At 43.0% G+C, this 27,204-nt stretch overlaps 1 protein-coding gene and 1 pseudogene across 2 annotated transcripts in view; one reads left to right on the top strand and one right to left on the bottom strand.

Annotated features, from left to right (window-relative positions):
• CHAF1B (chromatin assembly factor 1 subunit B) overlaps positions 1–27,204 on the bottom strand; it is a 337,605-nt gene that overhangs the window by 87,465 nt on the left and 222,936 nt on the right. For both annotated transcript variants that reach the window (XM_086935399.1, XM_086935398.1), the window contains exon 7: positions 7,471–7,555. In XM_086935399.1, the coding sequence (XP_086791525.1) occupies positions 7,471–7,555 (85 nt within the window). The remainder of the gene's footprint in view (positions 1–7,470; positions 7,556–27,204) is intronic.
• LOC147698800 (small ribosomal subunit protein eS25 pseudogene) lies at positions 2,390–2,824 on the top strand (annotated as a pseudogene).

The raw sequence follows: 27,204 nt of genomic DNA, 5'->3' as shown, positions 1-27,204 counted from the left end.
TAGGAGTTCCAGGTAATACACTCTAGCCCAATCCGGTGCCACTAGGATAACTTGGGCCCCGTCATTCCTAATCTTCAGAACTCGGAAGAAGCACTGACGGGAAGGCATACAGAAGTCCTGAGCTCCACTTTAGATGGAGGGGTCTTCAAAGGACATCGGCGTTGAAAATTCCAAAGAGCAAAAGTGCTGACATTGCACATTCTTGAGGGTGGAGAAAAGATTCAGCCAGGGTTTCCCTACTGCTGGAAGATGCCAGGTGCAACTGTCATTTGTGATCCGCTAAGCGTCAGCACTGGAGTTTATCCGCCTTACCTTGGTTTTAACCACCAAAGAAAATCCTTGACAGTCACGCCATTACCAGAGCTGGAGAGCCTCCCGACACAGGGTCCAAGACACCACCCTGCCCCTTCTTGTTGCAGTACTACATGGCGGTGTGGTCGATGAGCACCTGAATCAACCATCCTCTGATAGGTAGGGAGGCTTTCATCATCAATGGAATCAGCCTCAACTCAACTAATTCACGTGAGGGTAAGTGTCTGCAGGTGACCAGAAGCCACTGATCAACACCTCTACCAAGTGGCCTCCCAAATCCAACAGTGATAAACCCGTGACCCCGTTGGCTCTGGGGTAGGGGGGAGGGGATAAGGAGTGGCCAACCACCGACCCAATCAGAGGCCAGAAGCCACCACAGCAGGCCTTGTGCAGTATCCTCCAAAATCTGGATACAGCCCATCAGATTCACCTAATACTGTGCCCACTGTAATGGAAGGTCCCACTGCAGATCGCGTACTTGCCACTGGATAGGTGGGATTAGCATAATGCGTGAGGCCAACAACCTCAGGGGCCTCAGGATCATACATTCAGACTCCGGATCAAGGCTGAAACATCAGGATCATAGATTAAAAAATGTCCTAGACTCTCCATGCCTTATATAAAATTGCTAAGATGAATGGGAGCATCTGCAAAGGAATTATGTGATTTCAGCAAGTTGATAGTGGACGTCAACGATGTTAAGGGGTTCGCCCTTGTCTGGGGATGGCTGACAACTGTTGAGGGCAACCATGCCTTCAGTATCCAATCGTCTACGTAGGGAGACTGGTACCCTTGACTTCCAAAGGTGTTCTGCAACCAACGCCATCACTTTCATGAACACCAGAGGGGCACGCGTGAGGCCTAAGGGGAGCACTGCAAACTAAAAATGTTTCTAGCCCACCATGAACTGCAGGCATCAACTGAGGGCCTGCAGGACAGGCATATGAAAATAAGTATTCTGAAGGTCCTACACCATGTTAGGTTATGAGTTTTGTAAATCGCGCAGCTGCCCCTGCTAAGGGGCGTCCCGGCGCTGGCAACTGCAGCTGTAGAAGAGGCAACAGAGAGAGAACACCGGGCCTATATAGTGTCAGAAAGAGATGTTTTAATTGCTTTACGGAATGCATTATGATTGTTGATCAACCAGTTTCCAGTATCAAAGGCAGACAGGACATGGGCTAGCATGATCACCCTAGATTTGCCTTTCCGCAGTAAGATGAATGTCTAAAATAGGACAAAAGCCTCAATGCTTCCCGGCACAAGAAAGTAGTGAAAGTAACACCCACATACTACTTCTGAGGTCAGAACCCCCCCTATGATCCCTTTGGCATAAAGGGGCTATGCTTCCCTCCTGTAAGATGGATCTCCGTCAGCCGGCCTGTAGGTGGTGGAAGGTGTAGCAGTAAGAAATGGTAGGGTATAACCAAAATGCACAATGTGGAGAACCCACTTTCTGAAGTGATGGCTCGTCACTACTTAAGGAAATATTGGATCCTGCATTTATTAGGGTGGCTGCCTCAAACGTTTTTGCAGGTGCTGATGCAGAAGAGGCAGGGGACTGAGGTGCACATTGTACCTGGGTGTTGTCTCTAAGGACTGGCAACGAAAGGACTGAAAGGCCTGTTGGGCGGGTGGAGGAGTCTGGCATTGGCAAATTAGAAAACCACTACCGTAGCAACCCAGTGGGTGAAATCGCTGGTAGAACATTTTTCAGGGGAGCAGAAAGGCCCAAGGGACATGCTGCGTCTCTGCTCCCCTTGAACCGCTACAATGCAGAGTCCGCCTTCACACCAAAAAGGTGAGAGCCATTAAACGGCAGGCCCACTTAAGGATGTCTTGACCTCCCTGGAGAAGTCTGTAGACCTCATTCAGGCATGGCACCAAAGAGCCATACTGGTGTCCAGTGCTCAAATGAAGCAGTCTGTAATCTCAAAGCCAGAAGGTATGATAAACTTTGCTGTATCACAACAGCCTTGAATAGCCTGGGTAAGGGATGCCAAAAGGCTATCCAGAACAGCAAGTAAAAGTTGTGTCACAGTATCCCAAAGAGCATTAAACTAGCGGCCTAGAGCTGTTTGCCATCTCACCGGAGCAGCAGCATGCCTCCCAAAGACAATAAGAAGAAAAAGGATACGGGCAAGTCCGCCAAGAAGGACAAGGATCCAGTCAACAAATCTGGCGGTAAAGCCAAGAAGAAGAAGTGGTCCAAAGGAAAAGTGAGAGACAAGCTGAACAACTTAGTTCTGTTTGACAAAGCTACCTACGACAAGCTGTGCAAAGAGGTGCCCAACTACAAGCTTATCACTCCTGCTGTTGTGTCCGAGAGGCTGAAGATCCGAGGCTCCCTGGCCCGGGCTGCACTTCAAGAGCTACTCAACAAAGGTTTAATTAAATTGGTGTCGGAGCACAGAGCTCAAGTGATTTATACCCGGAACACGAAGGGAGGAGATGCACCCGCAGGCACAGACGAAGCTTAATCCGTTTTTTCAGTGGGAGTCTGTTCTAATGTAAATGTGTTAAATAAAAAAAGGACTGAAGAAAAAAAAAAAAAAGAAAGAAACTAGCGGCCTAGAAGGCATCTGGCATCCACTGACCTCAGGACATGGCTCTTAGAGGAGTAAATTTGTATCCCAAAAGCCTCCATTTAGATTCCCAATCAGGCGAAGTGGTCACCTTTACCACCAGGCTCGCTGGCGTTTGTTGTGGAGCAAGAAAGTCATGGTCATGTGGTGTGAGAAGATGGCAACGAACAACCAGCCTATTAACAGAAGGCTATCAATAATGGCAACATTAATAGAGAACATGAAAAGGTAACAGGGGCTCTATAGGGGCCTGGCCGAAGTACCTCCATTAACACATCAATCTTCACTTCCACAGTGGAGATCAGTAAATCTAGAACTTCTGCTGTCATTTGCATAACTGTGAAAAAAGGTGCTTTCCCTTATGGGCGGGCAAGGCGGAGACAAAACCAGTATAAGAGTCTCCAGACCACAGGTATCTTACAGTTCTTTATACCAGTTTTCTTCATCATACTGGGGAACATAGTTGTCCACGTCATTGCAGTATTTACTGGATAGTAATAGTCAGAAAGCCCAAAGAAAAGCTCCAGGTCCGCATCTGAAGGTGCAGAAAGAAACCAATGAAAGTGCACATGGGTGGCCCTTATATGCAGCACCACTAGCCACTTCCGGAGCATCACTAGTCACTTTTGGAGCAGAACGGCATCGGCGCGGAACCACATGACAACCTATTGGCCTAGAGTACTGTTTTAAAGGATTACGGATCTAGCCGGACACCTGGAGGAATATTCACAAGGTGAGGAATCTGCAGTTAGAAGTATCCATTAGAATGAAGAGTCAACATCCCACACTATGGCTTTGCTGGACCAAGTCTCTGGCACCATAAGCAATCTGGTTGAAGGCCTGGAAATCTAGCCAGGCTTTTTGTTATTAAAGTTCTCCAAAAGACCTTTCCTTCAACATCAAATCTACACTTATTTTCTGCAGTACAAAACTCATCGACATATCTTTATGAAATTGGCTAAACCACCATTTCCTCGGGGGAGCCTCATTAACTTGCTAAGCTACAACTTGCAGAATAGACTGACATTGCACAGCCAGGGTAATCAATTAAGGTGGAAGTACACATTTTTCCACATCAGGCATTCCTCAGCCCACCACTGAGTGAATATGAGAATTGTACCAGTTCATTGAGACCCTCAAGCAGTATGAGTCTAACATATGTTTGCAAGGAATGGCTCACCTCATAATTATCCACTGCAGCCAAACCTGGTTTTGTCTCACCTCCTATTAGATTAATTCCACATCAGAAGTAGAAAAGTGTTAGTGTCTATATTTTGGATAAGTGACATTTTAATTCATCTACAGGTGCAGCAACGCATTTAGTTCAATAACAATTTGTAGTTCGGTTCTTCTGGCTTACTTATTCCGACATTAACACTAGGCTCACTTAGCCCCCTTTTTTAAAGTCGTTAGCCACTTGTTCCATTTTGGTCAAGGGTAGAAAGCAGGCAAGCTGAAACATGCCTGGCTGTTATCCAAACAGTGCACTACTAAAGCTTCAATTCAAATTTTGAAGGAGTTGTGTTAAATGCAGGTCCAGCAGTGGGGTTGATGAAGATGCTGGGTCGGAAGGTTTCAGTTGAGATTGGAATGGAGATTTAAAACGATAATGGAAAATCTATAGCTCTTCTTTCATGACTGGCCAGCTTTTTGCAGATAGTTTCTTTATATATTAAAGGATTGAATTCTCTGGCCAAACAAAACACATGCACAACTTAGACTGATTTTCATAGCCCCAATATCATGTGCCTATAAAAGACCAAAGATGCTTAAAGTGTCCCAAATGTATCTACAGATTGGCTTTGCTCTTTTTCATCAACTCACCAGTTTCTTCAATCCATGGTTGAGGAATCCTTCTCAATTCCTCATTAGATGTCTACTCGTGTGACCTGGCTGATGGAGGCCACAAAGATGCTAACCATTTCCTGCAATATATTCATGTTCACAGCATGCTTCGTCGAAGAGCCAAATGACACCTACATTTTGCCTCCATCTTAAATTGTAATTCAGCCTAACTCACCCTCTAGCTTTATTTTTAAATATTTATGGCTTGTGTTAGCCAACACCTTTTGAATTTACTAAAATAATCTGTTTATATGTACTATACTGACAGGGGCTTTCGCCCAGCCCTCTTTATTCATTTTTTTAGTGTCATTCCAATTTTTTGTCTGTTTTCTACAGCACACTGCACGGGCAATAGGTAAAGCCCACCTCTGCCAATGACTAACTTTGCTTTTTCACAAGTAGCACATCAAAACACAAAGTATTTCATTTGAGTGCTAAGGATAACTATTGCAATGTGTGCTTTTTTTGTATAAAAACTTGTGTTTAGCCAAGGGACTTTTTTATATTGGAAAGGGCCTTACAGCTTTCCCCAACACAAAAGTTTAACACAAAGGTTTAGAAAAACCATGACCTAAAAAAAACAAGCACTGACCAAGCCAAAAGGCTGCCAATCCTTTTTGCAAATGCTTGACAGCTGCACACTGCTATTGGGCCACTTATTTGCAACTTATACCCTGCATACTTTATTTCTTAATTTACCAATCGGAGCATAGCCCAAAAAATATTGAAAGATGGTCACCACATGAGAGCAGACTTGCACCGTCATGTTAGCTTGCAATTATTTATTTTTGTAGTTTCACAAGCTGGTGCATCTACATGCATGGTGAACATGTGGCTGTGTGAGACGTAATGATGTATGGAATGCAATTTCTTAGTTAACACTTTGATGAAAACATATCTAGAAACACTCTGCAGGTGCACACATGGCTAACTTTGAATGCTTCTGGGTTTAAATTATACCAAAGCAACCAGGCAAGCATTGACAACTAAATTGACATACTAAAGGCAAAACCTATTTGCTTTACCAAAGCTTGTTCTTGCTAAGGATTGCCACCAGGCTGGTCCACCTGAAGCTTGTCTTAACATGCTCTATCTGAAGATATGGATTTAACAGACGTGCTCTATCTGAAGACAACATCTTAAAGCACCAGAAAATCCTTGTGTACCAGTGGTTTACATCCATACTGCATGCCAGTTTATACTAGTTTTTATCCAATTCCACCAACAAGCATTGGATTCATCCCAGTTTATTCTTTAACTCCTCCATAAAGGTTTCTTGGAAATTCTGTGTGTGTTTACATTTGTTTTACTATTTAAGTAGATCTCGGTGTGAACCAAACAGAGCGGTTAGTTTTTACTCCAGCATGTACTTAATTTAGTACACACCTTTCATGGCAAAATCAAGCCGGGTACATGACCTAGATTTGCAATTAATACTTTCTATACCTCTCACTCAAAGTATACTAGGCTGTTAATTACTTTACACATAAAAGACGGAAGTTGCTATCCAAGTTTTCTACCCCTATATGCGACTCAAACTCTTGTTCAACAAAGTGATTGGTGTGCTGGGATGCTCCCTCTGCCTCATACTGTTCATCAGCTTTTTTGTAGGATTTTATCGGTCGGATTACAAGCTAGTAACCCTTACACAGGCAATATTTCAAGAATGATTAAGCAGAATGAGCCCTAAAGTGATGAGGGAGATTAACTTCTTAATATGTCAGTTCAGAATTCGCACATGCTAGCATCAAAGTACAATATGCATCACAGTAGATTCTTTATTGATAATTCAATCTGTGGTAGTGGTGGAGGCACTGTTCATGAAGGCACTTCTAGTCAGTGGCTCAACTGCTTAGGTTTGCAATATGTCCAGTGGTTTTGCCGCTTTGGACATATGGACACAAGCAGCCATTGAATGTCAACTCTTTATCCATTAGGTCTAAACCCACTAATAATGATGGGCCTAAAACAGAATCAAAAGTGACTATCATTTGTGGATTTTAACAGGCAGATTCTTGCGTGCCTTTGAAAAAAAAAAACAGCTCTCTTCGAATATCAATAAACTGAAGGCTTACTATTTAGACAAGTCCTTGGTCAAGCTTACTTTGTCAATATATTTGCATGTATGGTCAGGTGTTAACCACTCAAGAAGAAAAATCGATGAATTGATCCCAGTTATGTCTGGATGAAAGTCAGCTATTGTGGTGCTTCAAGACCAATTTATTTTCTCATCTTCAATTCATCTTTGGTTATTTTGCTGAGGCTGAAATTTGTTTATTAAATGTTGTGATTTATTCTAAATGTTGATTGCTTTATTTTAGGAGACCTGATTTTTTTCTCTTACCTTTCTTCGTTGAGCAGGCAAGATTGGTAAAATGATCTGATCAATAATATAATGTGTTACTGTTGATGAACACAACCTCTCCACTACAGGGCCAGAGAGAAGGAAACTTTCAGTCTAGCTGACTCTTACGGACTCTCTTCATGGCGATGTCAGGGAGGTTGCACACAATTATGCTGAGCAGAAAACAGAAAGCCATGGCATGGGATTGCTGTAAAGTTAATACATAGAGAAAGATGACGACAACTCTGAGGACAACTCCTAGAAAAGAGAATTGGAGTCAACAAGTCTCCTGGAAACATATCTATTTACTCTCAACTACACATACAAAAAGCCAACATAGAACACTCCTTCAACCAGGGATGCATCAAAGCTTTGAAAATAATATACCTCTCCTTCTGCTGTTGCTCCTGAAGCCATCTTGCTAACGTTGAATGCAACCCGCTTGGTTTGCGTGCTGTACACCCGCATAACCCTAGGCAATAAAATGAGTAAAGTTAGTCAGGAAAGAACTAGAATACAAGACATCAGACCATACTTATCCAATGTTATTCTATGCAGTATGGAGCACTGAGAAGGGAAACAATAGCTGCAAGTAAAGAATAGTCAATGGCAAATAGCATGCTGCTGGAAATCTCGGATAGCACCAAATCTGGAGGGTTGGCAAAAGGAGGTTTGGCATTGGGGCTGGGCTGAAAGTTATGCAATGCACAGGTAAGTAGTTCAGGAGTTGCATAAATACCCCATAGCCATGGAATGGGATGCATTATTGGAACACTAACGCCCAGGCAGAGGTAGCCATCTGACTAAGTCACATTACCTCTGCACGCCTCCTATTTCCCCCACTTCTGTACCTCCCACTTGTCATTTGTTCATACTGCAGACTAGATGTTCCCTAATATTGTGTACATTACCATCTACTTCTCACCTACTATATTCCATGTTATTCCTTTAATAGATGCGGGCCCATTGCAATGGTTTTACGTTTTGGGGTGAGGGTGGGGATTCTGTGGTTGTTTATTAATTGTATCATTTGGTTCCTTAATTTCTCTATTGCTTTGTAGGATATTGTTATTCTAAGTTACTTCACTGACGTCGAACATAAAACAAGCCTATATGTATGTATAATGCTTGCGGATATATTCTTCTTCATATATCACCTGATACTGACTGTTGGAAATATGCTTTACTTTATTAATGTTGTGCCAAAAAAGCAATAAAATTGTATTTTTTTTAAAAAGCCTGTTGGGATAGACAAACATCTTATCTGTGATTCTGTAGACCTCAAGATCATCATAGCAAGCTTTATATTTCTGAACCGTCTCACCCCAGATGCCAATCACATCACATTGTGCGCTGGAAGCATTTTTAGTACATGGATGGAGACTGAGAGCAGCGCCAAGAAACCGCATGGTGTATGCTGCGCTTTATAAATATTTTAAATTAGAAATTAAATTAGAAATCTGTGGTTTGAAAGAATGCTGGAATTAACCATCCTTACCAAGTATGACTACTGCCAACTCGTAAGGCTGTGGAAGAGCGACAGTGGTGGCAGTGACAATAAGAGTGCCAATAATAAAGTGACCCCTATGGGGGAAGTGAATCCCTTGACTTCCACAGGGATAGTATTATGGTAGGGAGGGCAGAAAACCTCTCAAATTAATACGTTTCAATTATGCGTTTAATGCATTTATTTATACACATCTCATTTAGGAATATATGAATCAATGTAAACAGTATACTTATACAAGGTGCTCCCAGAAGGTGACAGTACAGTGAAAGGGATATATGGTGAATAAAAACTGCATTTGTGCTATGTACAAAAGTATATACTTGTGGTTGATAGGGACAATAGAATGTTTGAAGTCAACACCAGTGAAACAAGTGTTATCCACCATCAAATTCTTACACATATATTTGTCGACGTTTCGACCCCTGAGCATAGGTATTAGAGCAGGGTCATCATCAGGACAAAAAATATAAATAGGAGACAAAGGATTGGGGCAGAAATTCCCACAATCATGCCTCAGACAGCATATTCTGGAGCAACTAAGTGGATATTGGAATGCCAAGGATTGGGGCAAAAAGAATCACAGATGTAAAAGTGTCACAAATTACTTCCAAGGAAAACTTCACAAAAATGGATTTGCGCACACTGCTATCTAGGTCCCTATTGCCAGATCTTTCCCTGAACCTGGACAATAGTTCCCCCAATAGGCAATACCTTTAGCACCTCCTGTAAGTCCCTCATAAATGGTACCCCTGGTACCTAGGGAAGGGAAGCTAAGAAGGGTCTCTAAGGTCTGCAGCATGTATTGTGCCACCCTAAGAGACAGCTCAGCACCAACATGCAAACTGCTATTCCAGTCTGCATGCCATGGTGCAGACAAAAGTAAAGACAACATGGCACATCTCATTTGCCATGTCTACTGACAGTATATGCATTATAGGTCATTCACCCCTACAGCAAACCTTACAACCCTAAGGCATGGTGCTCTATACTACGTGTGGACATATCTGCACAAGCAGCTATGCCACTGTGATGAACTCTTATATATCACAAGTGAACAGGGAAGCCATTTCGAGAAAATGTGCTGGACACTGGTGTTCACGAGTTCTCCAGCTACATGATGGCTTCACTGAAACTAACCGATTCCAGTGATAGATGTATTAATACAAGCACCCAGAGGGCACCTTAGAGGCGCCCACTTTGGATCTTGGCCCCGTACAGCCCTAAACCCTGACTGAGGCCCCCAGAAACTGACCGTAAATCCCTGTAAGCTACCCATGCCTATACCCTTCCTTAAGAAAGAATTGTGCTAAAAAATGCATTTAAGTGACTGTATTGATTACCTGCAACAATTTATTTTTACAAAAAGTACTTACTTGATAAAGTTGTTGGTATCAAAATTTAAATAAAAATACAAAATTTTTCTTACTTGTTTATAGATGTATTCGCGAGTGTATGGCTGATTAACTACCTCCGAGTACAACAAATGCTTAGCACTACCCTGATATACCTACCTGCTCGCACACACTACTACAAAAGAGAATTTCAGGTACAATTTTTAGTCCAATTGGGGTCTGCCTGGACTCTTTACACAGTGTATCTCGTTTTGGTCCATTATGTAAAGAGCCAGCTTCCTACAAGGGACACAGGAGGCACAAAGAAGGGGCTGCTAAGAAGTTCATCTGAATTTATTCTGCTGTCACAGCCCCAAAATAGCCAAACAACTATCCTTGTTCCAGAGTTTACAATACATAATGCTTTTGTTGCACAGATTGTGTTGCAACACGTTTAATTTAAAGAAATACTGCAGGGTATGTGGAGGCTTATTTATTTATTTATTTATTTTATATTCTTATAAAGCGCCAGACTAGACCCCCGAAGGGGTATCTCCGCGCTATTGCTGTACCACGAGAGTGTGCTAAATCCGAGTGTGTATCTAATATAGGGTGCAGAAGCTGGAAGGCAGTTATTCGTCAGGATACAAATACGTTTTTAGAGTCTTTCGGAAACTCAGATGACTGGGGATTGATCTGAGTTCTGCCGGCAAAGAATTCCAGAGTGCTGGTCCGGCATAAGCTAACGCACGGCCACCTTGTCTGGCCTTTTTTACTCTTGGTGTCTGCAAGAGCTGCTGATGACTGGAGCGCAGAGGTCGCCCAGGGATGTAGGACTGAAAGATCTTAGCCATGTATTTAGGGCCCTCTCCTATCATGCTCTTGTGTATGGTGCATAAAGTTTTGAATTGGACTCGCTTCCTCACTGGGAGCCAGTGGAGTCTCAGCAGCAGGGGATTAGAAGGGGTCCTTGCTGGAGCGTTCAGGACAATCCTTGCTGCTGTATTTTGGATTACTTGCAGTTTACTGAGCTGCTCCTCGTTTGCTCCGAGGAGCAGCCCATTGCAGTAATCCACCCTGCTGATGACCAAAGCCTGCACCAGCGTTTTTCTGTGATGGTCTGGTATGTAGGGGAAGACTCGTCTCAACATCCCAATAGCCCGGAAGCAGGTGCCAGCAACCTGATTAACATGTCCCTTAAAGGTAAGTTGCTGATCGAAGAGCACTCCCAGGTTCCTAACAGAGCTCTTAGGGGTGGGGACAGGACCTAGCTCCACGGGCCACCAGTCGGATGACCAATATGTTGCCGCTTGTCCAAAACACATGACCTCCGTTTTCCCCACATTACACTGCAGACAGTTAGTTGACATCCAGTCTGCAATGGCTCTCATGCCATCTGCAAAAGATCTTTTTATTGCAGATGTGAGAGTTTTGAAAGGGAAAAGGAGTTGGGTGTCGTCGGCATACGACACCGGGGTGAACCCGAAAGATCTAGCTAAGTTGGCTAGGGGTGCCACATACACATTGAAAAGTGTAGGACTAAGGCATGAGCCTTGTGGCACTCCCTTATTGAGCTCCCTTAGCGTGGATTTGTGGGAGCCCAGCCTAACTTCTTGGACACGACCAGTCAAAAAGCTCTTCATCCATGTCAGAGCCTCTCCCTCCACACCCACCTCACCTAGGCGATCATGAAGCACCGTGTGAGACACCGTATCGAAAGCGGCGGAAAGGTCCAACAGCACCAGAATCATGGAGCTGCCCTCATCCAGTGCCATTCTGATGTTATTGGTCACTGTCTGAAGGGCTGATTCTGTGCTGTGGTTTGGCCTGAAACCAGATTGTGAATAGTCCAGGCCATCCGTCGCTTCCAGATGTTGAGAAAGATAGGTGTTCACGTGCCTCTCTGTAACCTTGCCCAGGTAAGGCAGGAGGGAGATAGGTCGTAAGTTGGAGAGGTCTGTCCAAGGAGAAGATGCCTTTTTTCTAATCGGGTTCACCACCGCCCTTTTCCAATCTGCAGGAACCTGACCTTTCTTTAGGGAGATGTTAATCACATCCAGCATGTGCGGACCCATAAGAGAAATCATGGGGCCGACCATTTTAGTTGGAATAAGGTCATTAGGCGATCCAGATTTAATGTGGCTGCAGAGGGAAAGGAGCTCTGTGTTGGTGATCGGAGGAAAATATGAAAGGGTAGGTTTGTTGCTAGATACTAGTTTTTGAGGATGGGGGTGGCCTGTGTTAGTAATTTTTATAGCGTCATTGGCTGTTACTATTTTTGCATAAATGTTATTTATTTTATCCTCAAAATATCTCGCGACTTCATCGCATAGCTCTTGTGAGAAGTCCTCAGAGCTGTCACAAGCAGTTGGCTTAATGAAATTCTGCAGAATGTTAAAAAGCTCCTTAGAGCAGTTGCCAGCCTGTGCTATCTGCTGCGTTAAATGTTGTTTCCTGGCTTGCTTGAGGTTTTTGTAATACTTGGATTGAGTGTCTAAGAAAGCTACTCTACTGCTCTCGGTCTTCCCTTTTCTCCAAGCTTTCTCAGCTCGTCTGCAGTTTTGCTTAGCTACCCTCAGTTCGTGGGTATGCCAGCTATCTTGTTTAAGCACAGGATATTGTTCACATTGGCTGTGTGTTTAATGACTTACGGTAGACTGCTAAACAGACATCTGTGTGTTGCACTCTCACTTAGAGACTCATGTGCCCTCACAAACATCTCATTACCCATCTCAGGACTCTGGTTGACAAGAATATTAACCCTCTGGGTGCTGCAGACGGCAGTGTGAATGGTTTTCTGGGTACCATGCTTGAAAAGGTGTATGAATGGACTGTAAAGCTGTTGGTGCTGTGATCTTGACAGATTTTATTTAGGTAAATAATTGGTGAATATTTGTCTTCTTTTATGAATCATGTATCTACCCTCATGACAATTCTAACCAGTATACCAGTGATTGACTAGTGGATGTGTGTGGAATAATGTTCTTGTACTTTTTTCCTTTTTACTGTCAGTGCACACCTTCTGCCCTCGCATCTTTTTGGTAACTGGTCAGTGTGGGAATATTATGGGGTATGTTTTGTGAGGATCCCACAAGTCCTTGTAATTTGACTTCTTGACAAAAAAATGTTTTCCTAGATGGCTGCTGACCCTCAGATCCACAAACGCAGGTGCCCCCCTTGCAAAATCAGGTAGTTTTGCAATTGATCATTTTGATGTCTCCACAAGGTATTGGGCCTGTAGCAGCCACTTGACCGCACCCCACAAGTGAGGTGCCATTTTTATCAGGAAGCCCAGGGGAACGCTGAGTGGTAGCAATGTCTGCCGGCCCATTGATCCCACAACTTCCCTACACAGAAATGTGAGGAAGACACGACTTTTTAGCTATATTTAAGGTTTGCAGAAGATTCTGGGTAAGAAAACACGGGGGAAGCCACGCAAACCACACCTCGCTGTATTTCCCTATGTGTTTAGTTTTTAGAAATATTGGGGTTTGTTCGGTTTCCCTAGATGGCCACCGAGCCAGGACTAAAAATGCAGGCCCCCCCCCCCCCCCCCCAAGCAAATACCACGTAGTTTTGTAATAGATCATTTTGAGGTCTCCACAATACATTTTGGGACCTTCCCTGTCGTAGGTACTTGATCCACCCACACAGTGATGTAGTTTTTCCTCGAGAGACTTGTGGGAACATTGGATAGTAGGAGATGTGGGGCCATTTGCAGATTTCAGGACCTTTCCTCACATAAATGCAAGGAAATGCGCTTTTCAGTTAAAGTTTGAGATTTGCAAGGGGTTCTGATTAAATAGACCAGGCGAGAGTCACGCAAGTTACCCCACCCTGGACTCCCACAGATGCCTAGTTTTCGAAGATGTGCTAGTTTCATAGGTTTCCCTAGGTGCCGGCGGAGCTGGGGCCTAATATCCAGAGCTAGCCACCTTGTAAAAGACATGGATTCTGCTGGGTAAAATATACATTCTCCTAGGCCAAGTTTCGGGGTATTTTGTGTTGCAGGTTAAAGACCCAACCACACAAGCGGGGTAACATTTTTTAATTTTTTTCGGCAGACATGTGGTACTAAAGAATAGTAGAACATTTACTATTTTGAATATCTCTACTTTGTGCCTTTCAAATGTAATCTAGTATGTAACAAAGAACACATTTTACAAAATGCCCTCTGAAACATATGCCAGTATTGTTGTAGGGTACAATAGGGCCCTCAACAAGTCTACATTTTAGCAACACCTTTTAACTGGACATCTTTTTCAAATGGTGACTTAACCCTTATGATAATGTACTCTGAAGCGATTTTAAATACAGTGCATTTCTTGGAAGAAGCTGGGATTGCAGTGCTTAAAGGTGGTGTGGAGGAGGAGGGCTGTTTTCTGCCATCAGCACCAAAGCGCCAGGAGGCGCTTAAAAAACACCACAGCCCTCCCGCAGCGTGGGAGAAGCCCAGGCCAAGGGCAGGCTCGTCCGCGCCTGTCTTAGTCAGGAAGAGGAAGGGCTGGGCCCCCCCTCTTGGCTTCTTCAGTGGTGCCTTTGACTACAACATAAGCTGGTCCAATTTAAGGTAATGTCGCATGTTATTCTGCGGGCCCTACATTTGCCTGCTTTGGACTTCTGGACTTCAATTGCATTCTCCTTCCCCAGCCTACTAGTTGTATTTTTGTGTTATTTTTGTTATTCCCTTAGGCCTTGTGGGCAGAGTGGGATATTACTTGTGTGATTACTGATTAATCTGTACTAGTATTGACATAGGGCAATGGGGAAGCGGAAGGCTCTGGAACAGAGCAGGGAGGGATCTGAGGGAGGGCCTAAGCGTAATATTAGGAAAAAGGCAAAAAAGGCATGGAAGGTTATCGCTAATAATTGTGTAATGGACCGGATAGACACACTGATCAGCACGTGCGAGGATATCCTTGATTTAGTCCCCACCCCCCCAAACCTGTAAATATTAATCCCAAACCTTACCAGAAAGAGAAGATTCAGGTAAACTGCGTACAGTTATCTATTCCAGATATGTTCTGTAAAGCTAGTAAGAGCCAGTTGCCTAATTCACCAAGTGAGATTCAGGCCGAAAATGCTTCTCTTGAAAGTGGTATTGATTATGGGGGTGACTTGGCATCTGCAAATATAGATCATGCTGTTCACATTGATCCTATTGTCATCTGCACTAATAGGTTCCAACCACTCTGTGACGTGCAAACACCAAATAGGGTAAAGGAAAAGGCACCGAAGTCCGTACAAGTTCAAACGCAAACTAATAGCCTTCCATGTGAGTGTAACCTCATTGCAGGGTTGCAAGAGCAGTCCCTAGAAAAACTAAAACTGGAATTTTCCGCATTGAGCGATAAAGTGCAGTTGATAAAGGGCTCTCTAAACTAGATACTCACATTGGTGAGTTCAATAACACCAGTGGCAGTTCGGAAAGAGAAAGAGCAGCCCAACCAACAGATTGGCAAAAATTTGGAACCCCCTTTAGGACCTTTATTTAAAGTTCCGTCGGCACATTGGACAAACCCTAGTCTCCGATAGAGCGAAGTTGTAGGAGCCCCCAGATGTAATGGCACAAATGAACAAGTTACTTACCTTCGGTAGCGCTTTTTCTGGTAGATACAGTATCTGCCTGTGGATTCCTCACCTTGTGAATATTCCCCTGGGTCAGCAACATTCAGAAAATTCTTTTGTAGCACGCCAGCGTGGACGTCATAGGATCACGGCATCGCGTGCGACTCCAATTGGCGTCACCGACTCCTTATTAGGCCTACGTCGGCGTGATGACATCAGTTCCGCCCTTTTTTCCGTGCCTTCGAGGCACCCGGACGGACCAATGACAGTAGATATACACATATACAGTGTACATAGAATTCAAAATTACACACATAGTGCGTAGCCAAGGTATGAAAAACCTAATATATATACAAATATAAATACACATAAATACAGGTATAGAAGAGTGGACAACGGGGAGGCGGGTGGGTCAGTGAGGAATCCACAGGCAGATACTGTATCTACCAGAAAAGGCGTTACCGAAGGCAAGTAACTTGTTCTTCTGATAGATACATCTGCCAGTGGATTCCTCACCTTGTGAATAGAGTGCCACAGCAGTCCCCACTCCCGGAGGAGGGTGTCCACTCTCCTATACCAGAAAATCCTGGAGGACAGAGCGCGCAAAGTAGCCGTCCCTACTCACCTCGGCATCTAAGCAGTAATGCTTCGCGAAAGTGTGGAGGGAGGCACAAGTCGCGGCTCAGCAAATATCCTCGACAGGTACACCTCTAAACAAAGCAGATGTGAAGACTTTGCTCTAGTAGAATGAGCTCTTATACCCTCAGGAGGTTCCTTACCAGCCAGGGCATAGCAGATCTTGATGCATAGAATTATCCATCTCCAAAGCGTGCGTTTGTGCACAGCTCTTCCTTTTCTGCAACCAGCGAATCCAACAAACAGCTGGTCATCAAGTCGATAGTCCTTAGTCCTATCAAGATAAAAACTCACTGCCCTCTTAGGGTCCAAACAGTGAAGCCGCTCCTCCTCTTTGGAAGGGTGAGGGGGAGGATAGAAGGTAGGAAGGGTAATGGACTGCCCCAGATGAAAGGGAGTTACCACCTTAGGCAGAAAAGCAGCCCTGGTCCTAAGAACCATTCGTTCAGCATGAATGGTCAAGAATGGGGGCTTTGAACTAAGAGCTTGAAGCTCACTTACCCTCCTTGCCGAGGTAATTGCAACTAGGAAAACTGTCTTAATAGACAACAACCTCAAGGGACAATTATGCAGAGGTTCGAAAGGAGAACCCATTAGATAAGTAAGCACCAGATTCAAGTCCAATTGAGGCACAATAAAGGGAGTAGGCGTAAACTTATTTGTAAGCCCCTACAGAAATCTCAAAACAATAGGAGATTTAAACAAGGACGGCTGATCCAGCAGGCGGAGAAAAGCGGACAACGCCGAAAGCTAGCCCTCAACTGTTGCCACAGCAAACCCTTGCTGTGCTAAAGAAAGTGCAAAAAAGTATATCTGACAAACGAGCCCTCAAAGAATCGATGGACTTCTCTCCACAACAAATTTGGACCATCTATAAGAATAAATGGATTTAGTGGAGTCACGCCTGGCCGTTAAAATTACATCCACCACATCGTGCAGGAGAGAAAAGGAATTCAGGTTGCCCCGTTCAATCGCCAGGCATGAAGGTGTAAGGTCTGGGGGTGGGGGTGTACAACCTGCCCCTCCATCTGAGAGAGGAGATCTGCCCTGTGAGTGAGACGGAGCGGCGGGCACGAGGAGACGAGGTTTTAGATGACTGTGTGCTCCTTTGAATTGTAGCTTTACCACGAGGCTTGAGATTGGAACTTTGTTTTGCGGCATGAATACTTACCCTAATGGAGTTTGTGAGCTTGTGTTCATATTAGGTCCACTATAGGGTGTTATATAATGGTGTTTTTTCTGGAACTTATGAGTCTAATTGTTGGGATATTATTTTCGGTCTTTTTAGTCCTCCGTTTTTTCACTTTCTCATTTACTGTGTGTTGTCCTCTTGTTTTTATTATAATTTGTTTAATACCGTGGGTTATTTTTCTAAGACGCACTCTGGTTTTTCTTTTCTTTTGTGTTGTTCTAGATGATGGGACACTGAAGCTCTGCTGTTTCTTTCTGCTTTTTGAATCACCTACTGCACCGGGTTTGGTTTCCCTTTGGCTCTCTCTCTAGTTACTTCATGTCGGTTTTTGCTGAATTTAGTAATTATTGTTTTTTGTTGTATGTTGTATGTCCTAGCCCTGTGGAAGTCTTTGTGCATATACTGCTTATAAGACTAAACACGTGTTGGCTAGGATCCACAAAGGATGCTTTTGTGCACACAATAAAAAGCCAAAATATACATATGGACTAGAACCTTTTTTGGACTCGAAAATTGTTTTAAAATAATCTGATTTTCTCTTGCTCGGGATATAGTGTATGTGAATTCAGTACATGTAAGTCACGTAAATACAACACATATTGCATTACAAATGCTATAGGGGTCACATTTGCTAAAGTTATAAGTATTGGCATTGTAAATGACACAGCTATTAATTTAGCTATTTTCAAAAACAAAACAAATAAAAAAATGTGTCTTTTACAATACCAATAGCTCAAACTTTCCTAATGCGAGACCTATTGCATTGCAAATGCTGGTTTTGTTTTGGCAATGCTATATTGAATTGAAGTTGAGGAGCAATGTAACGTTTGCCTTGCCTTGATTGGAATTCTGTTGTGTGAACTCGAATGTGCTTGATGGAACGAGGTACAGAAGATTTTGTGTGTACCCCATTCAGATCAATCACCCCATAACAAAGTAATATATTAATTTTGATTGCTGTGTATTAATAAAATCACACACATTACATGTGGGAAATGCTTTGCACTAACAGGTTTGTTTAACATTAATTAATGATGTAAAACGCATGTTTAATCTATTTTGTGCATTAAAGTGGTATAATAATGCATGTCTGTACACACTGCATTGCATGCTGCTTTTCTGCTTCATTTTAATGGCTTGCAGTGTGATGCTTTTCTGCTAGGTAACCGTTTTAAAGGATAAATATTAGCACTGGTGGGTGGGGGGGGGGAGGGGGGGGACAGAATACACTTATATTCTGTGTATTTACATTTTCTTTTTCTGTTTATCGTAGTTTTGGTTGGTTGCCAATTCCAAAATGGCTTCGCTTTTCCCAGTTCTTCGAGTACAAACAAAAAAAAACGTACACCATTTTGCTGAGAGAAACTCGTCCATGCTCTATGCTTCACTGGAAAACTTTGTAACCTCAGCTAACTATGATTCGAGGCCACTTGATATGAATGCTGGTGAAGTGTCTGAAGGCCAAAGTGATAACCCCGAGAACAGCTGAATGTCTGCCAAGGAGAAAAGTGAAATGTATTCCAGAAGATGACCACATGGAAGCAGCTGAATCACTGCCAATGAACATTTAAATGCCTGATGAACGTGGACAGTCGAACTTGTGTTTATCAGTTTGTCAAACAAAGTTATTCACGGACATCCTGGAAGTTGAGAAATGCATGGATAGTCGAATTTTTATCTCAACTTTTTTAATCAGGAAGCTACTCATGGACATCCTGAAAGTTAAACAATACATTGTCAATTAACGGACATCCTGGGAGCTAATAATTGCGATGTCATGACCAATCAGAGAAAGGGAAAACGGAAAGATTTGAAACATTTGAGGGTAGAGAGCCAGCAAATAGAGTATAAATATCAGAGCAATATTTGGGTTTAATGTCACAAGAGCTGATCACAGAGAGAGTAGCTGATTGCACTGTAGATGTTTGCAGAGATGCTGGGAGCCTGAAACTATGCCAAAAGGCTCCCTGATAACCCCTGAAGGTTGGAGATTCGTAACGGGACACTAAGCCTGGGTGAGAGATTGCTCCCGAGGAGCACTCGGTTAGTAAGTATAGTTGGGGTTTAGTGCTGGGTAGGCAGGTTTTAGTGTAGAAATCTTTAGAATTAAATGCATGTGTTTTTAACTATGGTTTCTCTGATCTTTTTCATGAAGAATTTCTCTTTCAGTTACATGACCAAGGATGGATTAATCTTTTTATTTATAGAATAATGAAGTTAATGTGAACCTGAATTCTCTTTATGATTTTATTAAACAGTTTTCTTGATTTATTTCCTGAATAAACGGCAATGCTCAGTGAGAAATAATAACAGCATAGATGCTAATTTTCTTTTATGCAAATCAATTATATAAAATCTTTTAAATGATTTCAGGTGTTCTTGATTTTTTCCTGAGTCAATTAATCATGCAAATCAATGTATTGTTGTAGTGAGGTTAAGCTGGTCTTGACCATCAACTTGCTCAACTAATTGGTCCATCGACCTAATTGGCGGGGTACATTGGTGCATAGATTAGTTTAGTAGGACAATTGATGCAAACAAATGTTGGTGTTAAAAATCTGTTCTTAAAGGTATCCTGTCATAGGAGAATACACACTCAACCCATTTTTGTTTTATATATATATATATATATATATATATATATATATATATATATATATATATATATATATATATATATATATATATATATATACATATACATATATATATACATATATATATATATATATAAAAAACAAAAATGGGTTGAGTGTGTTCTCTCCTATGACAGGATACCTTTAAGAACAGATTTTTAACACCAACATTTGTTTGCATCAATAGTCCTACTAAACTAATCTATGCACCAATGTACCCCGCCAATTAGGTCGATGGACCAATTAGTTGAGCAAGTTGATGGTCAAGACCAGCTTAACCTCACTACAACACTATATATATATATATATATATATATATATATATATATATATATATATATATATTTGCAAGGGTCTGGGGTAAAGTGTGTGTGTGACTAGGTGTGTTGTACTTCGGTGTATGGGCCCCACCGGAGTGACCTTGAACCTGGGTTGGTGATATTTCTGGGTGAGCGCTGCATCATGCTTACTCCGAATGTTGCGCTTTAAGTATCCTGCGATTCCCCCGCACACCTCCGTCAGCTACAGACACTGCCTCTCTGTTTTGCATATATATGCAGTAGCAGTTTTAAAGGTAGCTCTTAAATGCAGCAAAGGCTGCCTACTCGTTCCATGTCCTTGATTTTCAGTCAACAACCCTTAGCATTCTGGGACTTGTTTAGTTTTTCTCAATGCAAAAAGCAGGCTTGAGGAAGGTGAAATTCGTGAGACGCAGCCAATGGGCCCCCACATGTAGGAAATAAAAACAGTGACAACTCGGGACCGGTGTCATATTTAACCGGGAATTAAGATAAAAGAAGCTCGCAACAACAAATGTGTTTCCACAGGTTATTAAAAGCAAAACAACTTGAAAAAGTGACAAACTCAGAAGTTTTTCTTTTCAGCCAAAATAGAGCACTTCTCTGTCCTTCCAACTTCCTGGAAAAAAACAGTGCTAAGGGGCAGGGCTTCTCCCAACGCCCGGTTTGTTGTTAATTTGTCAAAAATTATTCAAATCCTAGATTCGGCAGTGTGCTTGTCTCGCTCGAGTAACACGTGATTTGTTGATTTCCTCGCCAAACTATTGGTCCTGGGTTGATTATTTCAGTAAGACAAGCTGCATCTGTGTGAAACCAAGTGAGAAGAAAACAGACTCTTCGCCTGATCAAGTGGAGATTTCTGTAAAGTTTCTTCCTGAACACGTTTTTGTCTGGTATTGATAAAAGGTAGTTTGTTTTTATATAAGCCGCTCCCGGACACACCCATGGACCCTTCACCTGCCATTCCTGCAAGTTCTGCTGCATCAGGAGCCAAACCAAATCCACAAACTCCAAACAGAGCTCCGACACTAACCACCTAAAGTGCATCCTGCTCAATACCCGCTCTGTCCACAGACACTCCATTGAACTCCGGAACCTACTCGACACCACATCGCCGGACGTCGCCTTCCTTACAGAAACATGGATGAACGCCTCATCAGCACCCTACATCGCCATAGCCATCCCGGACGCCTACAAGATCATCCGTAAAGATCGCACCAACCAAACAGGAGGAGGCATCGCCATCGTCCATAAGAACACCATCCGCATCACGACCAGCTCCGACGATCACCTTGCTTCCGCCGAACACCTTCACTTCCAAATCCACACCGACCCCAAAACCACACTCAGAGGCACCCTCATCTACAGACCACCAGGACCCCGCACACAATTCAACGAAGACATCACTGACTTCATCAGCCCACATGCCCTCCCCTCCGAGAACTACATTCTACTGGGAGACCTCAACTTCCACCTGGAAAAGAACAACGACAGCAACACCACCACCCTCCTAGACAACCTGGCCAATCTCGGACTAAAACAACTTGTTGACACCCCCACCCACCTTGCCGGACACACGCTCGACCCAATCTTCACCTGCAGCAAGCACATCTCCTTCGACCACACCACAGCTCTCCATTGGACGGACCACAGCTGCGTTCACTTCAACTACAATAAGACCACAACCCACAACCCCCCACAACCCATTCCTCGAAGAAACTGGAACAAAATCACCACCGACCAGCTCATCACATCGCCTCACCAAAACCCCCCTCCCAAATTATCGGACCCAAACCAAGCAGCCACCAACCTCACCCACAGCGCAGACGAACTAGCACCCTTGAAAAACCATTTAATCAAGCAAGGTAACAAAAAAGCCCCCTGGTTCAACAATGACCTTAAGAAATCCAAGAAGCTCTGCCGTACTCTCGAGAAAACCTGGAGAAAAACCCAACCACTGACAACTTAGTCAACCTCAAGAACGCCACCCGCAAACACCACCAACTGATCCGATCCACCAAGAAATCAGCATTCAAGGATCGACTCGACAATAATACCCAAAACAGCAAGGAACTATTGAACATCGTCAAAGAGTTTACTAACCCCACCGCCGGCACCAACGACATCACTCCCTCCCAAGACCTCTGCGACTCTCTTTCCTCATTCTTCCACAACAAAATCGCCTAAATACATAACAGCTTGAATACCAGTCCTGAGACCAACCCACTCCACCCTCCCCCGAACGTAAACCGCTCTCCAACATTCTTTGCGACTGGAACCCAATCATCACCGAAGACACCATCCGCCTGATGAACTCCATCCACTCAGGATCGCCAACCGACCCATGTCCCCACTACATTTTCTTTTTTTTTTTTATTTCAAATCGTTTTTATTGAAGTAAGAAAACAAAGCAAAAGACATTACATTAAATCTTCCATCAAAAGTGAATTACTACAGATGTTGTCAGACTAATACAGAAACTACAAATGATAAAAAATAAAGAGAAGAATCACTCTTGCTTGTCACGTGGTTATTGATCAAGTTGTTAAACACTTGACGTGCGGATGAATGGGAATAGCTCTGACATATTAACTAGGATCACACCCATATAACCATGATACTATTACAAGGTCGTATTGCTTCAAGGCGGCTCAAAATGGAGGGATGAACCGTCTAGTGACTTCCATAATTTCTTATTGGATGGGCACCACGTAGAGGACTGTAACGCCTGATTAGTGGCACCTCTCAGGAAAGACAGCCATTCCTGCCAAATTTTAAAATTTACTTCCTTAGCACATTTCCACTTGCATAAAACAACCTTACATGCCAATGTCAACATTAAATCCAAAAGCTGGCGATCATGCTCATTTGCCAATCGCGGTTCCAACCCCCCTAGAATGACATATACAAATTCCTTCATTGGCTTTATCTTAAACACGTGATGAATGCATACAAATATTTTTTCCCAATATTCTCTCAGCAGGGGACAGTTGAATAACATGTGAGGAAGATCACCAGTCCCTGATTGGCAATTCCAGCACTCCGGGGAGTCACGTAATTTACATTTAAATAGCTTTTCCGGAGTCCAGAACGACCTATTTATGAGCATATACTTCGTCTGGAATAGGATGGGTGATACTTTGTGGGCAAGTGCTGATTTATGAATCAATTCCCAATCCCACTCTATCCCTGTGGAGTTAAATTCCGCTTCCCATTTCGCTTCCACTGCTTTGTGAGATTTGCTGGGCAGCGGTAACAACAATTTATACACCTTGGAAACGAAGTGACCTGAGTGCATAATGCGTGGGAGATGTGTTATCAGCCACGGAGTGTAGGGTGTGAAGTTACGGCTGGTTAATGTCGCCTTGACTTTTAGAAAATGATAGAAGTCTATCGGGCTAGGTCAAACTTCGTCTGTAGGCTTGAGAACGGGATTGGTTCGCTGTTGTCATACAAGTCTCCGGCCAGGTTAATACCTTTTTCGGACCATGATTCCCAGAAGAGTTCCACACCCGTGTGTTTAAGGTAGGGGTTTCTCCATAATGACATGCATGATGATTTAGAGAATGTCAATTTGGTTTTATGCGTTTGGTCAAGTCCAAGTAGGGCCCTTCTGGTATTCAACAATATGTATCTGGAGTGAGGTAGGTGTGACAGATCCATGGTGATTAAAGACTCAAGCGGGGCCTTGCCTACTATTGATCTCTTAATGTTAATCCACACAGGAGTGTAAGTTGGTGATTTTATTAACCATTGAGCACCTTGCTTACAAAGAAAGGCTGTCTGGTAGTTCCTGAACGATGGCAGACCCAGGCCACCTTTATCTTTTGCCAGTTGTAGTTTCTTTAGAGATATCCTGGCTTTCTTGCCCCGCCACAGGAAGTTACCAAACAGCTGGTCTATTTTTAAGACAAAATTATTAGAGAACGTCATAGGGAGCATACTGGCCAGGTAGTTAACTAAGGGTGTTGACATCATTTTGAGAGTTTCAGCCCTGCCCCACCAAGAGAGAAATTTCGGAGACCAACTTTCTAGAAGAGTAGATATTTTTTTCAAAGTCGATTCTTCATTTATTTTTAGAGTGGAGACCAAATCCTTATCGAAGTCCAACCCCAGGTACTTAAAGCACTTGGGCTGCCATGTAAGACCAAAATCCCCAAGATCCCCTTGTCCCCTATATTGTTTAGCAGCTTGACCTCCGTCTTGTCTTTATTGAGCTTGTAGCCCGAAACCTTCGAAAATTCTTCAATGTCCGACATGAGTGCAGACACTGCCTCATCCGCCCTTTCAGATAAGACAAGCACATCATCTGCATATGCTGTCAATTTAACCGTGCAGTCTCCAAAGGGTATACCTGCAATTTTAGGATCTTCCCTTATATGATATAAGAACGGTTCAATTGCCAACAAAAATAACGAGGGTGATAACGGGCACCCCTGCCTCGTACCTTGCTTTAAGCAAAAGGAGGATGAGAATGATCCACCCGCCCTTACTCGCGCCGAGGGGCAGCAATAAAGTGACATCACTAGCCGTGTGAATGTTTCCCCCAAATTAAATTTATTTAGGACTGCTTTGAGAAAGACCCAATCAACCTTATCGAAGGCTTTTTCGGCATCTAACGTTATTGCCACTGTAGGGGTGTCTAGAAGTTTAGATTTCTCTAGCACATGCGCCAAAATCCGTGTGTTATCACTGGACAACCTATGCTTTAGGAAGCCCGCTTGAGATGGATGGACTGGTTGCGGGAGCACCTTTTGAAGACGTGCGGAGAGTATCATTGCTAGAATCTTACAGTCAATATTAATTAGTGAAATTGGCCTGTAGTTTTTTGGGAGCGATGGATCTTTCCCTTCCTTCGGGAGTACTGCAATTGTTGCCTCCGCCAGAGTGCCTTTTACTTCACCAGAGCTATTTATTTCTTGGAATAGGTTTAGCAACGGCCCAGTTAACATAGTTGGGAATGTTTTATAGAATTTTGCTGTAAAGCCATCTGGGCCTGGTGCCTTCCCTGATTTCAGTTTTTTAATCGCACTTTCTACTTCTTCAGCACTAATTGGGCCATTTAGACTAACCTGGTCTTCAGCGGTCAACCTTGGAAGGTCACACTCATCCAAATAATTCTTAATTTTATCTTCCTCCACCTTTGTATTTTTTGCGTACAGGTCCTCATAGAACACCCTAAATACCTCAGCTATCTTATCTGGATCAGAATGTGAGTTCCCTGAGGCGTCCTTAAGGATGTTAATACAGTTTTTTTGTACTTTAAATTTCAAATATGAAGCTAGACTCTTTCCTGCTTTATTGGATTCACAAATCTTAAACCTCTTCCCTTTGTCTAGCCAAACTCCGGCCCTTTCACTTATTAACTTATTGTGTTCATATTTCTTATTTGCCAGAGCATAAAGAGTCATATTGTCTCTTAACCTTAGATGTTTACTTTCAAGATCTCCAATTTCACTTTCAAGGGATTCTAATTTCGCGTTATAATTTTTATTCATGGCAGACCTAATCTTGATACATACACCCCGTATTGTACTTTTCATAGCATCCCATCTAGTAAGATCAGATGTGTCCCCCTCTTAATTTGCAGGTAAGAGACAATGGCAGCTTGTATTGTAGATCTGTGTTGAGCATCGCTTAATATCTCATCATTCAGGCGCCAAGACGTCTGCCGGGGAGATGATTTGGCATTTGTAATGGACAGGGAAATACAAGAATGATCCGACATCACACGAGGCTCTATGTTGGTAGATTCTATTCTGGGTACCCCGTTCTGTGTTATGAGGATGTAGGCAATCCTGGAATATGAATCATGCGGTGTAGAATAAAAGGTATAATCCCTCCCTGTGGGATTCTGGAGCCTCCACGCATCTACTAAATGAAAGCGTTCACACAGATTATTGAAGGCTCTATGGGATTTGTTTGGTTTGAAAGGGCAGTGGGAGTCCCTATCTAGCGTTGCGTCTTTTGGAAGATTAAAGTCACCACCCACTATGTGAACAGCGCTATCTGGGATATTTTCCATATGTTTATTCAAGTCCTCCCAAAACTTGAGGTCACTGGTGTTAGGAGCATATATGTTCGTAACATAAAATTCCGTATTTTCTTTGCTTAGTTTTGCCGTAACCCACCTCCCGTCTGAGCTAGCCTCATGAGATAAAACCTCCACCTTTGATCTCTTCGCGACAAGAATCAACACCCCATTCTTTTTGTGTACAGATTCTGCACCCACAACCTCGTTGTAAAACTTGTTCCTCAAGTGGTAAAACAGCTTAGCTTCCAGTTTCGTCTCTTGTAACAATACAATATCGCCTTTCAATCTGCGCACATAATCTAAGATTTTTTGTCTTTTGATAGGCTGGTTCAGACCTTTAACATTGAGTGACAATATCTTCATCTTGTCCATATTACATACTCCCATCGGAGTATTCACAGCGTTATGTGTGAACAGTTAAAGAATGCTTCATCTGGAGAAAGACGTACATCACACTTGACCAATTACAAAATGTTGGTTTTCCATCTCCCTGAGACTTCGAGAGGACATATGAGTGAACACAGAGGCTATAACCCACATCACCATCAAGTGTCAGTGCAGTAGTGAAAATGCAAGCAAGAAGAAGAAAAAGAAAGAGAAAAAGAATCAAACATAAAAGACAAGTAACACATACCCGAACCCCCAATCCCCTCGACCCTCCACCCTTCCCACCCCACCTGTATTTTGTAGGCATGGCGATTGGAGAGAGAGTGCAGTGGAGCCTCCCCGTGCCTAAACATAGCCATATTCTTTGGAGCATTCAAGACTATTAACATTTACTCAAAACTTGTGAGTTGTTCTAACTATCACAACTACCACGACTATCACAACTATAATAAATCATGTACCAAGTAACCTTGCACGTATGAGGAAATGCAAAGACTGCAAGATAAGAGATAAACGAAACAAGGCATT

This window comes from Lissotriton vulgaris, chromosome 8, assembly GCF_964263255.1.
Source record: "Lissotriton vulgaris chromosome 8, aLisVul1.2, whole genome shotgun sequence".
Lineage (NCBI taxonomy): Eukaryota > Metazoa > Chordata > Amphibia > Caudata > Salamandridae > Lissotriton > Lissotriton vulgaris.
Note: the sequence above shows the minus strand (reverse complement) of the source record. Positions and strands in the feature narration are given on the sequence as shown.